Source organism: Sorex araneus, chromosome 1, assembly GCF_027595985.1.
Source record: "Sorex araneus isolate mSorAra2 chromosome 1, mSorAra2.pri, whole genome shotgun sequence".
In the NCBI taxonomy this organism is placed as follows: Eukaryota; Metazoa; Chordata; class Mammalia; order Eulipotyphla; family Soricidae; genus Sorex; species Sorex araneus.
The window spans coordinates 9828267-9845200 of NC_073302.1; the positions used below are offsets into that span (position 1 = coordinate 9828267).

The 16934-nt window shown below is 39.4% G+C and overlaps 1 protein-coding gene across 1 annotated transcript in view; it reads right to left on the minus strand.

The window, feature by feature from the left end:
• Window positions 1-484: 484 nt before the first annotated feature.
• The window catches only part of LOC105943184 (olfactory receptor 1J4-like), a 32694-nt gene continuing 16244 nt past the window's right edge, over window positions 485-16934 (minus strand). Inside the window, exon 2 of the mRNA XM_055124726.1 lies at window positions 485-1439. Coding sequence (XP_054980701.1) covers window positions 485-1439 — 955 coding nt within the window. The remainder of the gene's footprint in view (window positions 1440-16934) is intronic.

The following is a 16934-nucleotide window of genomic DNA, read 5'->3' on the forward strand; positions in this document are numbered from 1 at the left end:
GAGTCACTCACTTTGCTTGGAAAGTCTACTCTGTTTCTTAGTTATCTGGGCGTCAAAGGAGCCCAAAGGACCCAGCTCAGCAGCTCACGGCTGCTCTTCACACGCTCAGGTGGAGCCTCACCCATGATTGAATCTACTCCTGGACCTCTCAACTTTACACCACTAATATTCCAAAAATAGCACACCACATTTTATGAAGCTTAAAGTAATTACTTTTTCATTCCAGCCAGTTATCATCTTTAATTCTTTCCCATTCCTAAACTCAACAAGCTGAAATACAGCACCATGAGCTCTATATTGTATGAAAAAAACCCAGTCAGTGAAATATAACAGAGAAATGAAATCTGTCTGAGGAATGTCAGAAGAATGTGAACTGAGAATTCCAACCACTCTGTTATGTGGTTGAAGACAGTTTCATCACGCAGAATGCCAGAGCTGAGAAAATAGCTTCCATTTTCATCTGACTCTATATTTGAAAATGAATTCATATGAAGTTATTGGAGCTACAAGACTTCATTCTGTTAGCAAATAATTTTAGGGCCTGTTTTATATCTCTGTTTCTCAGGCTGTAGATAAAAGGGTTCAGCATGGGGGTGACTATCATGTACATCACAGAAGCAGCTATGTATTTATTACTGGATATGGATGGCGAGGAGAAAAAATATACTTCTGCAATGGATCCATAGAATAAAGACACAACGAGGAGATGGGAACCACAGGTAGAAAGGACTTTGAAGAATCTCTTAGCAGAAGGATCCTTCAGCACAGTGGCCCATATACGAATATAAGAGCCCACAATAGTGAAAAATGGCAGGAAAACAGCTATTCCAACCTCAATGAAGAGAACCCATTCATTGAGTGAGACGTCTGAACAGCTCATCTTCAAGAGAACTGGGAGTTCACAGAAGAAGTGTGGGATGGTAATGTCCTCACAAAAGGACACTCGAACCAAGAGGAGGGTGTGCAACAGAGAACGGAGAGAACAGTAGATCCAGGATGCAGAAACTAATGAGACACATTTTTCTTGCCTCATGATAGTGACATAGTGGAGTGGGTGACAGATGGCCACATACCTGTCATAGGCCATCAATGCAAGAAGAAAGTTGTCAACACAACCAAACCAGATGAAAAAATATATCTGTGACATGCACCCTGCATAGGGGATGGACTTGTGAATGCTCTGCATGTCCATCAACATTTTGGGCACAGTGACAGATGAGAAGGACACGTCAGTGAGAGCCAAGTGGCTGAGGAAGAAGTACATTGGGGTGTGGAGACGAGAGTCCATCCGGATGAGCAGGATGATGAGCAGGTTCCCCACCACCGTGGCCAGGTACATGACCAGGAATAGGGTGAAAAACAAACCCTGATGTTCTGGAGGTATTGGGAGTCCCATAAGCAGAAATTCAGACACAGCGGTCTTATTATCCCTTTGTACGCTGTTCATGTTTCTGCTCGGAGTGAAATAAAAAGAGAAAAGTCTGGAACTTTTATAGCCATAGTGTTATAATAATGCCACTTTTTATATGAAAGTCTTACATTTAAACAAGTCTCCTGCCTATATCTCAAACCAGATGACGCATAAACCAGAGTTTGTACCATTAAGATGCCAATGATATATCACTTCACTATGACTAACAGACTTCCTTCTTGAACAGGAGGATAATTTTCATTTTCTCAGAAAAAAAAAGGATCAAAAATATATTTTGTCCCAGGTACTACCAAAAGCTCTCTGAGCACAACACAGTCTCAGTGTTTTATGAGCTATACCTTGTGTCATGCCTGGTCAGTCTTAATAATTTACTATGATAACATAAAGATGGGTTGGAGCGATAGCACAGTGGGTAGGGCATTTGCGTTGCACGCGGCCGACCTAGGTTAGATTCCTCCATTCCCCTTGGAGAGCCCGACAAGCTACTGAGAGTAACTCGCCTGCACATATTTGATATTCCAAAAACAGTAACAACATTTCTCACAACGGAGTAGTTACTGGTGCCTGCTCGAGCATATCCATGACATGACAGTGACAACATAAAGAAATGGACATCCACAGAGGTAGCACGTGTGTCATGCTGATGTTCAATCCCCAGGCCCTCAGATGGCTCTCTGAATACTGCCCGAAGTAAGCCCGGGCACAGCCGGACGTGCCAAAAAACAAAACAAAGCAAAATACCTGAACAACAATAGATAACTTTCATCATTTACGTTTAAAATGTGAAACTACATGGGGATAGAATAACTACCATGAAAATTGTTGGATCCTCACTGGTCAGAGATATCTAGGTAGCATTTTCTTTACCAAAAGTGACTATCAACATTAATAATAGTGTCAGACATTGATCCTTTTTAGACACTATGCACACATCATTCCAAGAGATTTATATCACTGTGTCGCTGTCATCCCATTGCTCACTGATTTGCTTGAGCGGGCACCAGAAATGTCTCTATTGTGAGACTTGTTGTTACTGTTTTGTGCATATTTTATGTACAATTTTATTTATAAAGCCTCAGCAGAGCACAAAGAAGCAGCATTTAATCCATTTTAATAACTGAGGACAATAGATATGTTATCTAAATGTGCAAAGTTACATCATTCATAAGTAAAATAGGTGAAAATATATCTTTTAGAGATAATCCATCTCCTAACCACTGTAGATAATTCTCATAATTCTTTCTGTTATAATAACCAGATATGCTTTGTAATATCACTTCACATCAAAACTAATCATATTAATAGATCATATATCCCCAGTGTTTTGAATATTTTAATTTCAAATAAATATGTATTTGGTGCTGTATAATATATATGGCAACTTAAATGGTATATATTGCAGTATCACTTCAAAGATATGAACAACCTGATAATTTAGACATAAATAAAAAAACCTTTGACCCACAGGTCTCCGATGGTAGGCTCTAAACTTAATATTCTCTTAGAAGCTCTAAGTTAGAAATTAGAATTGACAAACACATAGTGCCAAGAATTAACCATACAGACCTTTTGTATTCCTGTTTAGGAGAAGATGGATAAGTCCACTAGGAACCATTATGTTACTTAGGGAAACTGGATATCTTGGTTCATGTCCACCTGGGATGACAATGACTTGAGCCTTCCACCAAGGCCAGGATGCTCATGGACATGTTCTGTGAATGTCCTCCCTGGAAGAAACTAGAAGAAAATTAGCAGACCGTTGTGGGAGATTTGATGTAGGCAACACCTCAGAAGACAGCTCAGCATAAGCTGGAAATGTCAGGCCATGTCCAAAATTGTGAGAAGGGCCTGTATAGGAGTTTTCTTAAATTCCTTAGATTTTTAACCTACGTTTACTCAGACATTGGAGAAATAAGAATCTTGATGACAATAACACTTCAACAATTGGGGAGAGATAAAGGTTATACTTCATCTTCTTTGAGAACTTATTGTATGTCAGGCATGATACTAAATAATTTCTGTACATTTTTCATCTGTAGTTTTGATATTGTATTGTGATCAAATATTTACCCTATATAAGTGGAAACTATTTCAGATACAGATATGTAAGAATCAGTCTTCAGATAATATCCTAATATTACCTATTGAGGCACTAATACATTAGGTATTATGTGATACCTTCCTAGAGGTGGAAACCAACATGATCATATTTAATCAGAGCAGTAATGCAGATCTGCATTGGTATGATCGGTGCTTCCTAGTCATTTACTTTCACCACCACTACTTTTTCAAAAACATGAGCAAATACAAACAGTATAATAAAGCATGAAAACTCAATAAGTCAATATTCAAAATATCACATCACTAAGTATTTGAGCCTATTTTCCCCATGCTGGTTATTGGCAAAATTAGAAAACTGCCCTCTGTAGTTGGACACAAATTTGTCTGATCAGACACTTCAGTCTCATATTTAAATATTAGATCTGCAATACCTAATGTTGGAGAATATGTAAGTCAGTGAAGATGAACAGAGCAGATTTTGACCACACATCCCAAATCACTCAGTACTGCTCTTCGTGTACTTAATAGAAATTTATTTGGCTCCCTGTTTTCTGACCAATGACAGGAAAGAATCCAATCATGTATATCATGCATCTTCCACAGTCCCAACATCCATATCTCTTCTTATCTCCTTCTGTTTTTCTCTATTTTCCTTTCTATATAAGGAGATATATCACACACATCCAACACAATTTTTGAAGAAATATACAAATATTCACATCACACCAACAGGAATCAGCACACAGACTCACATGAAAATCACACATTTTTCTAAACACACAGAGACACATCTTGCTCTCCTAGAATTCACACTTCACTCCTCACTCTGGCCTCAGCACTCATGGGTAGCTCAGGCACCTTCCCATCTAGTTTCTGAGTCACCACATTCTATCATAGACATCAGAATAAAAAGAGTAGAAAGAAGCACCCATGCGCCCAGCACCTACTGAACTTTCTGTTCTGATACCCTGAACAATTAAGAAGAGCATCAGTCTGTAGATCTTATACAGAAGAGCAAGCAAATTTCCCTAAGCTCCTGGTTAAGAAAAGAAACTAGAGTAATTGCCTCCAGTCCAATCAGACCTTGGGGAATAGCCCGTGCAGGGACTGGAGGGACTTAGCTGCTTGGGCCACCTGAGAGAAAGTCCCAGGTATCAGGGAAATCTGGCTGTTCCCTGCCTGTTTAATTCTTGCTGAAGCAGAAATGGCTGAGCTGCTCCAACACCAGCCAATGTTCAGGTCAGCCAGGGCTGGATGCAGGATCCAACACTCATTCACTGTTAATGCTACATAAGTAAAGTAAATTCCCTCAACCTTTGTTCCAGCATTTATAAAATTCAAAGTGTAAAAAGTAAATCATCATTGAGCTTTCATTAAGTATCAATGAGGTCAATCATGCTTAGGGACTCAGATGCATAACACATGTTCACAGTTGCTATCACTTTGTATATTCCAAAAAAAGAATAATGCATATAGAATCCTTGATATTGCTACACATTTGGAGTGACTTAATCGCTCAGACAACTGGTTACTCTCGCCCTCAGTTACAAACTCCTAATTCCTTAATAAAGATCTAAGTGTCTGTACAAATACACATAGTTATGTGATACAAATATTCAGAAAATCAGCCATCTGTATCCAACAGAGTTCATCTATATCTAACATATAGTGACACATACCCCACATGTTGGAAATGGGATATTCCAACTTTCAGACTTGCTACAGAGAGAACATTTGCATATGATTCTTGGACCCTCTCCCTCCAAAAAAAAAGCATTTCCCAGTAGCACAAGGATATACAACTTATTCTTTCCTCTCATACCCCTATCAGAGCTTAGTACAGTCCTAAAAAGTCAGTAGAGTTCAGATGAAGTTAGGTTCTTTTAGTCTATACAAGCTTCTTTTTGTGTATACAAGCATCCTTGTCCTCTCAATATTGATACCTGTCAAAGGTGTCACTTCTTTCACCATCTTTTAACTTTTTGTCCTGGAAAAGAGAGAACCTATAACTACTAAGGCTTTTTCTTAGTTCAGGCCTTTGACCTCATTTTTTTTATGTAGACACAGGCTGATTTGTTAAAGATGGCTTATTCAAATAACCCAGTCTAGAAATGATAATCTAAAAATGATTTTAAAAGACAAGTGAAAAAGAAATAGGAAAATTGGAACTCAAAAATAATTGTTCAATGGGGCTGGAGAGATTGCACAGCGGGTATGGTATTTGCCTTGGACGAGGCCGACCCGGGTTCGATTCCCAGCATCCCATATGGTCCCCTGAGCACCACCAGGGGTAATTCCTGAGTGCAGAGACAGGAATGACCCCTGTGCATCACCAGGTGTGACCCAAAAAAGAAAAGAAACAAAACAAAATGAAAACTTATTCAAGAAATTTCTAGTCAGGGTTAATTTGTACTATTTCTTCCTTTAGGATTATGAAAAAATTCATCCATGAAACCATCTGTGTCTAAAATCCTCTTTATAAAAAATTAATTAAAGTTATTTTATTGGTTTAGGATTATTCCAGTCTACTATCTCATCCCTTTCCTCTTTCTAGCTTTATCTGACATAGTTGACACAATAGGCTGCAGATATTTAAAATGTTCAGTTCAAACTGGGCATCGAAGAAACTTTCCTCAGTATAGTCAAAGTCATCTATCACAAGCCCATGGCAAGTATCATTCTCAATGGGTAAAAACTAAAAACCTTCCCTCTAAGATCGGGCACAAGACAAGGCCCACTTTCGCCACTCCTATTCAATATAGTACTGGAAGTCCTGGCCATAGCAGTTAGAAAAGAAAAAGATATCAAGGGCATACAGATAGGAACGGAAGAGGTCAAATTATCACTATTTTCAGATGATACGATAATATATTTAGAAAACCTTAAAGACCCTACAGAAAAACTCCTAGAAACAATAAGTTGATATAGTAAAGTGGTAGGCTACAAAATCAACACCCATAAATTTTGGCTTTCTTATATACAAATAATGAAAGAGAAGAGACAGTTTAAAGAGATTGTCAAGTGGCCCAAAATACCAGTTTTGTAAGTGCTCCCGGGGTATCAACACAAAGAACATATAAACATTAAATGGTTGCACAACATCCTGTGAGGCATCATGATAAACCAATCCATGGAAGTTCTCCTTATTAAATGAATGAGAAGATTTTCCATTATCTCAACTCTAAAGAAATCAGAATTGTGGACATTTGAGCTAAGAAACATTTCTATTACATCAGGAGAGGGGAGAATCAGAGATCATAAAGTGCAAGTAGTCAGCAATCTGATGAGCTGATACTGGACAGAAACCTGTGACCAAAGGCATAATGGAATTGAGCTAAAAGGACTTAGAGGACATCAATTTTCATACTGCCAGTGGCTAATCTACTATTATTTATTTTAGGGGATAGATGCACATTAGTGATACCTAGAAAATACTCCTGGGTCAATAGTTGGGATTCACTCCAGTAAGTTCCTGGAGGATTGTGCAGTGCTAGAAAGTTTACAGAAACCTTCTGCGTAGGAAATGTGTGCTCCAGACCCTCAAGTCATCTCCTAGACAACTTTTGGATGGAGGTGCTCTTCTTTCTTGACTATTGCTAAAGACTTGTCAATGTACTTGTCATTTCAAAGAACCATCTCTTAATAAACTTCCTGTATTGAGTTGTTAAAAAATCTTTGTTTCATAATGTTGATTTTTGCTTTTATTTAAGGAAGTTTTTAAAGTAAAAAGCTAGATCATTTATTTAAGCTTTTAATTTTCTTCTGAGGATGGACCTCATACTTTCACATTTACTCCATCCCAAAATTTTAGGAATGTCATTATGTTCAATTTCCTTTGCCTCCAGGTTTTTCTCATTTCTGCGTTTTTTTTTAATGATCCAGTTATTATTCAGAACCATGTTGCTTAATCTCCACATATTTCTGATTTCGTTAAGCATTTTTCTGATTAATTTTTAGTTTTCTACAATTTTTCTTAAATATTGATATGATTTTACTTTTCTTAAAATTATTCAAATTTTTTCCTGTCTCAACATAAAATTTTTTCTTCAAAATTTTTCATGTTTACTCGAGAAGAATGTGTATTCTGTTGCTTTAAAAACTTATTAATGTGGATGTCTGCATTGTCCAGCTCTGGGAACTTTTCAGCAATGATTTTTTTGACTGTGGCTTTTTCATTGGGCTTGGTTCCCTGTCCTTCTGGTAGTCCAATGATTCTAATGTTGTTCCTCTTGAATTCATCCCCTAGGACTCTAATTCTCCCTAGAGCTATTTTGAGGTCTCTCCTCATTGATTGCTGTTGCCTGTAGGCTGCCTGGAGCTGATCTTCAAGCTCACTGATTCTGTCCTCTGCTGAAGTCATTCTATTGTTGAGGGCACCCACTGAGTTTTTTAATTCATCTACCAAATCCTTTATTTGTGACATTTCCTTCTGTAGGTTTTTTCCTTCTGTTCTCATTTCTTCCCGTAATTTCTCAGCTGTCTGTTGTATCGTTTCTGTGAGGTCCTCCTTTAATGTGACGAATAGCTTGTCAAACTTTTGATTGAGTTAATTGAACATCTTGAGGATTTCACCTGTGAATTCTTTATAGGAGAGCTCCAGTTAGTAGGTAAGGTCTACTGATGCATCAAGACTCTTTTCTTCGTCCTCCCCTTGTGGCGGGGATTTGCGCTGTTTCTTCATATTGCTGTGGTAGTATGGATAAGGGGCCTTGAAGTTCACTTCTGGTTGTGAAAAAGGATTTTGAAATAAACTTAGGCAACACTATTTCAGAAGAGTATACATGTTTCCCTTTTCATTTATATTTCCGTTTCTTGTGGTATACATAATAAAGGAATGGTTTATATTGTTTTTCTGTAAGATATGCATCCTATTATAAGTAGTACTGTCATTGTCACTGACACTGTCATCCTATTGCTCATCAGTTTATGAGAGCGGGCACCAGTAGCCTCTCCACTGTGATATTGGATGTTACTAATTTTGGCATATCGACAATGCCATGGGTAGCTTGCCAGGCTCTGCAATGCGGGCGAGATATTCTCTGTAGCTTGCCAGGCTCTCCAAGAGGGGCAGAGGAATCAAACCCTGTCCTGCCCCGTGCAAGGCAAACACCCTATCATCTGTGCTGTCTCTCCAACCTATTACTAGTACTGAGAATCCAAAATATTTACTAAGTATTCAAAATTATTTTTAAAAGGTAGAAACTAATATTCCCAATGAACATAGATGAAAAATTCTATTAAATAAAAATATTGTCATTCACAAAAATTGAATAAATCAGAATCTTTATAAATTATGAAGCTAATGTTAATTCCCCTATTGACAAAATCATACAATGATACTACTAAGATAGATAATTATAGACCAACATCTCCAAAGACCATATGTGAAAAATTCCTCAACAAAATCTTAACAAACAGAATAGAGCAGTGAAATTCATATGAAACTATCATTTTTAAGGGACCATTCCCAGATGTACTTTGAGGCCTGGGCATTTCCAAAATTCTTGATTTTTGATAGGTTAAGTCCTGGATCTACCAATACGCGTTCCACCAGACTATCATGACCACATACATGTAAGGAAATGAAGCTAGTAATAATTGAAATATAGTAGCAGGAATGCCATAATTTTTAAAATGGGAAATCTGGTTAACATGTCCAATTTTAAACTATAAAACTCATTTTAGCTGTCTCATTCCTTTAAGGAGAGGAATCTGAAAAAATAATGGAGGTCTACAGAGACTGTACATTGGGTAGGGTACTGGCCTTGCATGTGGCCAATCCAAGTTCAATCCCTGGTACCTGATATGGTCCCCTGAACACTGCCAGGAGTAAGCCATGACCATAATCAGATGTGGCCTAAAAATCAATGAACCAAAGCAGAAAATATATAAAATTAAATAAAAAGGAATGGATTTACTTAGAGCTATTGGGAATGAAGGAGCTGATGTCAGTTTTATAGTACCATGAAGACACAATTATTCATTAACAGGCAACAGTAATGTTTCCCTTAAAATGATATGAAACTCTCTACCAAGAACTAGAGGAACAGTAAAACTACGTGCATCCTAACTGATCAGAGATATTTAATATTCTCCGTCACCAAAGTGTCCATCAATAATAATGATGATGTAAAGTACTTATCATTAACATTAACTGTTCTAGGCATATTCCAATATTTTGTAGATAAGTTTATTTAAATCATCATGGCAGAACAACAAAATTAGTATTATATCCATTATAATTATGTATCACTTGTATCACTTGTTGTCCCGTTGAGCTTCGATTTGCTCCAGCGAGTGCCAGTAACATCTCCATTTTTCCTTGTCCTGTGCCAGTACAGCTCAATGATATCTGCTTGCTCCAGGAACAGGACGAGCCTCAAATCGTTTATTCAGGGATTGGACGAAGAAATCTGACCATCTAGTTAGTGGGCGGCCATGAGGTCTTCTGACGTCCCGTGGAATCCAGTCGGTAACAGCTCTAGTCCAGCTGTCATCTCTGATTCGCACTACATGACTGACCCATCTGATTTTTGATGCCTTGGCAAACGAGAAAGCGTCCCTGATTTTTGACCATCAACGGAGGTCAGAACACCGGATTCCTTCTCTCACTTGAGTGAGATGTGACACTCCTAGAATAGCTCTTTCAATTCCTCTTTGGGATACACTAATAGAGTTCTCATCTTGTTTGTGTAGGGCCCAGGTCTCTGGGGCATATGTTAGTGCAGGAAGAATGGTGGAATCGAAAAAATGTGCCCGGAGTTGGAGGTTCTTCATTCTCTTAACCACTTCTTCGACACTCTTGAAGACATTCCACGCTGCTCTTCCTCCTGTGTAGTTCTGGAACCAAGTCATTCCTCATGTTAATTTCTCAACCCAGGTACACATATCTGCTGCATTCAGAGATGTTCATTACATTGAGAGCAAATGGAGATTCAGGGACTAGTTCATTTTCCATGAGCATCTTCTTGTTGAGATTCAGCTGCAATCCGACCTTTCCACACTCGTGGTCGAAGTCGGACAGCATTTGTGCCACTTGGCTAATGTTTGGTGTTATGAGAACGATGTCATCAGCGAAGCGGAGGTGGTGTAATTTTCAACCGTCTAACTTCACTCCCATTCCTTCCCATTCTAGTCATTGCATGATGTTCTCCAGGGTGGCACTGAAGAGTTTCGGTGAAATGGTATCACCCTGCCCCACCCCTCTTTTTACATCATTGATCACTTCCTTGTAGAATGGTGAGATCCTGGTGGTGAATCCACAAGCCAGCTCGAGGAGGATTTTGGTATACCGAGTTTAAACGCCCTGTTTGACTAGGGCTTCGATGACCGCTTCAGTCTCAACAGAATCGAAGGCCTTCTTTAAGTCAATGAATGTTAGACAGTGGTATCTTGAACTCTGGCGAAACTTCAATGTGTTTGGTCACTGTGTGGATATGTTCTATCCTGATTCCCCTTTGGAACCCGGCCTGCTCACATGGTTTTCCTTCATCTAGTGTTCTGCCTAATCTATTCAGGATGACACGAGTGAACAACTTGTAGATGACAGACAGCAGGCAGATTGGGCGATAGTTGCCGATGTCATGGATGTCTCCCTTCTTGTACAACAGAACGGTCCTACTGGTTTTCCACTGAGATGGAACCTTGCATTCAGACAGGTAGCATGTGAAGAGTCAAGCCAGTGTATTGATGAGTACTGGCAGCAAATTCTTCAGGTATTCAGGTCTGACCTTGTCTGGACCTGGTGCTGTATGCATCTTTACCAGTGAAATGGCATGTCGGATTTCAGAAGGGAGGACGTTGGGAACCATATATCCATCCTGCAGAATTTGCTATGTGGGCAGGTGAACATGGCTGTCAAAGAGATCCGAGTAGAAGTCATGAATAATCCTCTCCATTGCCTTTCTGGAAGATGTGATAGATCCATCTATCCACTACCATCTAACCACTACTAAGTCATCACCAGGGTCCAGGCCGCTGTCCGGACACTTGGGCCGAACCTCATGCACTAGTGAAGCCCCACAAAATCAGGTAAGCAGAACTTTGCGACCTTCAACTCTAGGTTCAACGAGACCTGGAAACAAGATCCTCTGTCTGCCTCCTCCAAATTCCGGCATCTGAGGGAGGGGTCAAACCAGACACCCCACCAGACTCAATTATAATTATGAGGAGCAATAAGCACAATATTCATATAAGCAAAATATCACTCATTCATAAATTTAAAAAGTGGAAGGACAATATATACCTGACAAGAATCAGTCACCTAAACACCATGTGTAGCTTTCATACTCCTCACTAGCTAACATGACCAGACATGCAATAAAATATTGCTTCACACCTCCAAGAGTGACCAGATTTAATACCACAGAATTTACTATGTGTTTTCAACCATTTTTAATTTCAAGTAAATAAATACGGCAGAGCCTGGCAAGTTACCTATGTGTTTTCAATATGCCAAAAACAGTAACAAGTCTCTCAATGAAGATGTTACTAGTGCCAGCTCATGCAAATCAATGAACAATAATTCATTGTGCTGTGACACTGTGACAGTGCTTCAGTGCTAAATATCTGACACCACGTGGTTACATCTCAACTTACATGTCTCTCTTCTTAGTTGTGAAAAAACTTAGGCCTAAGAATATAATGACAGACCGCCGAGATGTGATCCCGGGGGCCGCACGCATGTGCGGCCTCTCCGCAGCTGCACAAGCGTGAATCCAGACCCAGAAAAACCTCTTTCGGCATGGGCAACTCCTCGCAAAATGTCTCCAGCCTGAGAACTAAGCCTTGGCCCCGTGCCCACCCAGGAGGGGAAAGGTATTTCTCTCTCTCTCTCGCCTCTTTCTCTCCGGGGATGAAGGGCGCGCTGTCCGCCATATTAAGACGACCACAGATGGGGTTTTCAAGCCTGCAATGATCCAATATCTAGAAGAAATCTCCCTGGACTTAGTGTTAAAGTACAGAAATTCAAAACCGCGCGGCCTCTACTGCGGCCGCGCGACCTTATTTGTCTTCACAGTAGGTCTGAATCTAGTGGGGTACTCCTAACAACAATAGTGAGGTTTTTGTTGAAATATTGAATGTAACCAAAATAAACAGAATGTAAAATGAAAATCAGTCACAAGGTAGGGGGTGGGGGGGCGGGATGGGAGGTGTACTGTGTGGGTTGTTTTTTTTTTTTTGGTGGTGGTATATGGGCACTGGTGAAGGGATGGTTGTTTCAGCATTTTATAACTGAGACCTAAGCCTGAAAGCATTGTAATCTTCTGCACGGTGATTTAATAAAATAAAATTTTTATTTAAAAAAAAAGAATATAATGACAGAACTGAGATCCAGCGCGGTGCTAGGTCGACTCTAGAGTCAATATTTCTTTGGAAGTTAGATTAGAGGTTAGGATTCTTAACATACTGGTGAGGAGGCAATCTTGATCAACATTCACATTCAAAACCAAAAGTACAGCAAGTCCTCCTCAGGGACCATGAACTTGAAGCATGAACTTGCTCAGGGGTACTGATTCTCTCAATTCATGACTGAAAAGGAGAACAGTGACCTGACCCACCTCTGAAGGCCTTGTTACTCACTGACATATGCTGACTTTTCATTTAGTGTGAAACCAAAATGAAAGAAACAGGTGATGACCAACCTAAGAACCTTGATTCAAACAGGAACTTGTGTGCGAGACAGCGAGGCGTGAACTTTGGAAAAGAGATAAGGCGGTGTCCACAAAGTGTGGGAAGGCCAGTGCAGACAGATCCTTTTAGGCCTCTACCTGTAATACTCCAGACAGTGAATAAATAACAATCTCCAGTAAAAAAATATAAATACCCTTTCCTGGGAAAAGATAATAATGCTTCCTGTTTACTTGCCGGGACCCAATGCCTGGGAACCACCAGGAATCAATGCATGGGAACCAATATGTCAGTACAAACTGCCCTGTAACTAAGGAACAACTGCTTCTTGGAAAAATATCAAATTACCTTTTGAAGAGTTTGATTCTCAGTATCCCATATAGTCTCCTGAGCACTGCCAGGAGTAATTCCTGAGCACAGAGCCAGGAGAGTATCCCCTGTGTATGGCCACACATGACTTAAAGAGCAAAAAAATAAAAAAGAAAGAAAAAGAAGAACAAGAATTCCACTTTATACATCTCAGAGTCTATCAAAGAAAAAAAAAGTCCCTAAGTTCCTGGTTAAGGAAAGTAATAAAGGTAATTTTTTCTAGTCTAATCAGACCCTGGAGAACAGGGGCTGAAAGCACTGAGATGCTGCAGCCACCCGAGAAGTGTCCCATGTATCGGTGCCACCGTGGAATACTCTACATGCTGAGTTCAGCTGGAAGTAGGAATGGCTGAGTTATGCTCCAATATCTAATGTACCAATGCATTAGTTAGACGGGACTTGATGTAAGGCTTTTCCCAATGCTTTTGTTAATTGTTGACCCTAAAAATGTAAACTGACTTTTCTTAGTAGTTATAAAATGCCATTAATAGGAGTGGGAGTAATAGTACAGTGTTTGCCTCACACACAGTTGACCTGTGTTTAATCGCTCGAAGTTTGTATAGTCCCTTGAGCTTTACAGGAGCAATCCATAAGCACATAACCAGAAGTAAATCCTGGGCATCTCCAGCTGTGACCCAAAACCAAAATATTGCAATGAATGATGGCATTGAGAAAAAGGAATTTTTTTTTCAGGAGAGACTAAATGAGAATTTATCAGGAAGATCAAAACCTTGTACTGCATTGATGATATAATACTTTACTTGGAAAACCCTAAAGACTCTACAAAAGAGCTCATAGAAACAATAAGTCGATATAGTAGAGTGGCAGGCTACAAAATCAACGCCCAAAAGTCCATGGCTTTCTTCATGTCACTGTCATCCCGTTGCTCATCGATTTGTTCGAGCGGGCACCAGTAACGTCTCTCATTGAGAGACTTATTGTTACTGTTTTTGGCATATCCAATATGCACGGGTAGCTTGCCAGGCTCTGCTGTGGGGGCTCCATACTCTCAGTAGCTTGCCAGGCTCTCTGAGCGGAGCGAAGGAATCGAACACGAGTCGGCCACCTGAAAGGCGAAAGCCCAACCGCTGTGCTATCGCTCCAGCCCATGGCTTTCTTATATACAAATAATGAGAGAGAAGAAAGAGACATTAAAAAAAAAAACAATCCCGTTCACAATAGTGTTTCAGAAAATCAAGTACCTTGGAATCAGCTTAACCAAAGACGTGAAGGACCTATACAAGGAAAATTATAAAACACTACAATTACAATTACAAAACACTACAAGGAAAATTACAAAAAACACTATAAAAATTTAATGCAGTCCCTATCAGGATACCCATGACATTTTTCAAAGAAATAGACAAAACACTCCTGAAGTTTATATAGAACAATAAATCCCCACGAAGAGCTAAAGTAATCCTTGGAAAAAAAGAAGATGGGTAGCGTCACCTTCCCCAACTTCAAACTCTACTACAAAGCAGTAGTAATTAAAACAGCATGGTATTGGGATAAAAACAGACCTGCAGACCAATGGAACAGAGCTGAATATCCTGTCACAGACCTCCAACTATATGGCCACTTAATCTTTGACAAAGGAGCAAGAAATGTGGATTGGAACAAGGAAAGCCTCTTCAACAAGTGGTGCTGGGAAAACTGGATAGCTACCTGCAAAAAAATGAACTCTGATCTCTGTCTAATGCCAGGCACAAAAGTCAGATCAAAGTGGATTAAAGACCTCAATATCAGACATGAATCTATAAGGTTCATAGAAGAAAATGTAGGCAGAACTCTCTATGACATTGAAGCTAAAAGCATCTTTAGGACGAAACAGCACTGACCGTGCAAGTGGAAGCAAACATAAACAAATGGGACTATACCAAACTAAGAAGCTTCTGCACTTCAAAAGAAACAGTGACCAAAATACAGAAAGAGCCCACAGAATTGAAAAGAATATTTACCCAATACCCATCCAATAAGGGATTAATATCCAGGATATACAAGACACTAGTATAATTGTATAAGAAAAAAACCACCAACCCCATCAAAAATGGGGAGAAGAAATAAACAGAAGTTTCCTCAAAAAAGAAATACAAATGGCCAAAAGGCACATAAAAAGATGCTCCACATTGCTAGTCATCAGGGAGATGCAAATCAAAACAACACTGAGATATCATCTCACACCACAGAGACTGGCACACATTCAAAAGAACAAAAGCAATCAGTGCTGGTGTGGATGTGGGGAAAAAGGGACGCTCCTTCACTATTGGTGGGAATGACTTCAAAAACTAGAAATTGAGCTTCCATATGACCCCGAAATACCAATTCTGGGAATATATCCCGATGATGCAAAAGAGCACAGTAGAAATGACATCTGTACCAAAATAGTCATTGCAGCACTGTTCACAATAGCCAAAATATGGAAACAACCCGAGTGCCCTAAAACAGATGACTGGTTAATGAAACTTTGGCACATCTACACAATGGATTACTATGCAGCTTTTAGGAGAGATGAAGTCATGAAATTTGCTTATAAAAGCAGGAGAGTATCATGCTAAGTGAAATGAGTCAGAAAGAGAGGGACAGACATAGAGAGACTGCACTCATGTGTGGAGTGTAGGGTAGCGTCACATGAGGCTGATACCCAAGGACGGTAGATACAAGGGCAGGGGGATTGCCCCATAGCTGGAAGACTGCTTCATGAGCAGAGGGCAGAAGGCAGATGGAATAGAGAAGGGATCATGAAGAAAATGATGGCTGGAGGAACCAGTTGGGATGGGAGATGCATGCCTAAAGTAGATAATGGAACAAACTTGATGACCTCTCGGTGTGTGTGTGTATGTGTGTGTGTGTGTGTGTGTGTGTGTGTGTGTTGCAAGTTATAATGCCCAAAAGTAGAGAGAGAGTATGGGAAATATTGTCTGCCTTAGAGTCAGGGGGAGGGTGGGAAAGGGGTAGTATACCTGGGATATTGGTGGTGGGGAATGTGCACAGGTGAGGGATGGGTGTTTTATCATTGTAAGATTGTAACCCAAACATGAAAACTTGTAACTATCTCACGGTGATTCAATAAATTTAAAAAATTAAAAAAAAACTTGTACTGCACTTATGTTTTAAAGTTCTATAAGAAATTTGTGACTTCACTAGAAAAACAAGTAGTTTGAAATTCTTTGTTTTGAAAACTATGAACTAAATCTTCCTTTTTCTTGGTGACACAGTTATTCATGCAGAAATCTGCACCTATCAGAAAATTCTTTTTTCTATAATATTGTTTCAGAATTTCTGGGAATAATGTGTATATTTGGGTTACAAAAAAATGTATTTAAAGTCTTTAAGAAAATAATCCAGAACAGAGAAACAACAGAAATTTCCCTATTTCAGAATAACCCAAAAGGTACCATTCTAGTGCATTATAGAGTCATATCCTTCCTATTGAGGTGAA